The sequence below is a fragment of the Blastocystis sp. subtype 4 genome (genome assembly GCF_000743755.1).
Source record: "Blastocystis sp. subtype 4 strain WR1 chromosome Unknown seqid_0997, whole genome shotgun sequence".
NCBI classification, from domain to species: Eukaryota; class Bigyra; order Opalinata; family Blastocystidae; genus Blastocystis; species Blastocystis sp. subtype 4.
Genome location: NW_014568550.1, coordinates 1 through 983, shown reverse-complemented (window position 1 = coordinate 983; position 983 = coordinate 1). Strand labels below are relative to the sequence as shown.

The window sequence follows — 983 nt, the reverse complement described above, 5'->3', positions numbered from 1 at the left end:
CCATCTACTATCCATTCTGTCCTACTACTTCTTTGATTGTGACTCTATCAAACAATCGTCGTGAATGGATCAGTTCTGTTCAGATTCAGAACTATTACACAGGATCTATGAGTATCCAAACAGTAGCACAATTCAAATTGTATGGTCGTAACTCAGATACAGATGAATGGACACTTCTGACGGATGTATCAGGTCTCACTTATTCCACTCCTGCTCAGAAGAGAAGAATCTATTTCCCTAACAATACTCCTTACAATCAATTCAAGTTTGAGAACTTTGCTACTGGTAATCCCTCTTCCTGTTATTGGAGAGTTCAATCTCTGGATCTGTTTGCTGATAATGTGTTGGCTGATATTCCTAACTTCACTTATGAGTCCTCAATCACTGTATTCAAGAATGTTGAGATGTCTGAAGTGATTCCTCAGAATAATGATCATTACATGAACTTCAGAATCAATCCTTCTCTTCCTGCTGGTATTGTGTTGGATCCTTATACTGGTTGGATTTCAGGTACTGCCACTGCTGAGAGTACTAATCAAACCTACACCATCACTGCTACAAAGATTAGTGGAGGAGATGTGACTGATATTATCTCTCTCTCAGTTTCAATATGTACTGGAGGCAAGGGATTGATGACTGTTCGTTTCTATGCTGACTCTTATCCCAATCAGAATTCATGGAAACTGTATGAAGGAAGAGGAACCTCAGGAACTCTATTGAGATCTGTATCCATGTTCCCTGTATCAAATGATTATTACTATGTTGATTTCTGTTTGAATGATGGAATCTACACATTTGAAGGAGCTGATTCATATGGAGATGGATGGGAAAATGGAAGTGGTTACACTCTGACTGTTGATTATGGAGAGATGGAATTGGATATTAATGAAATGCCGAACACTGGTATGAAGCCTGTGACTGTATCAACTGTGTTCTCAACGTATTTCCCTTTCCAGATTGAATACACAGATTGGAAGGTGATA

At 38.8% G+C, this 983-nt stretch overlaps 1 protein-coding gene across 1 annotated transcript; it reads left to right on the top strand.

Annotated features, from left to right (window-relative positions):
- Positions 1 to 404: 404 nt before the first annotated feature.
- Positions 405 to 983, top strand: JH06_5748 (cadherin domain-containing protein; the record flags this gene model as incomplete). Its single annotated transcript, XM_014669165.1, has 1 exon — positions 405 to 983. A coding segment is annotated over one exon (579 nt), but the record flags the coding sequence as incomplete, so codon positions are not given.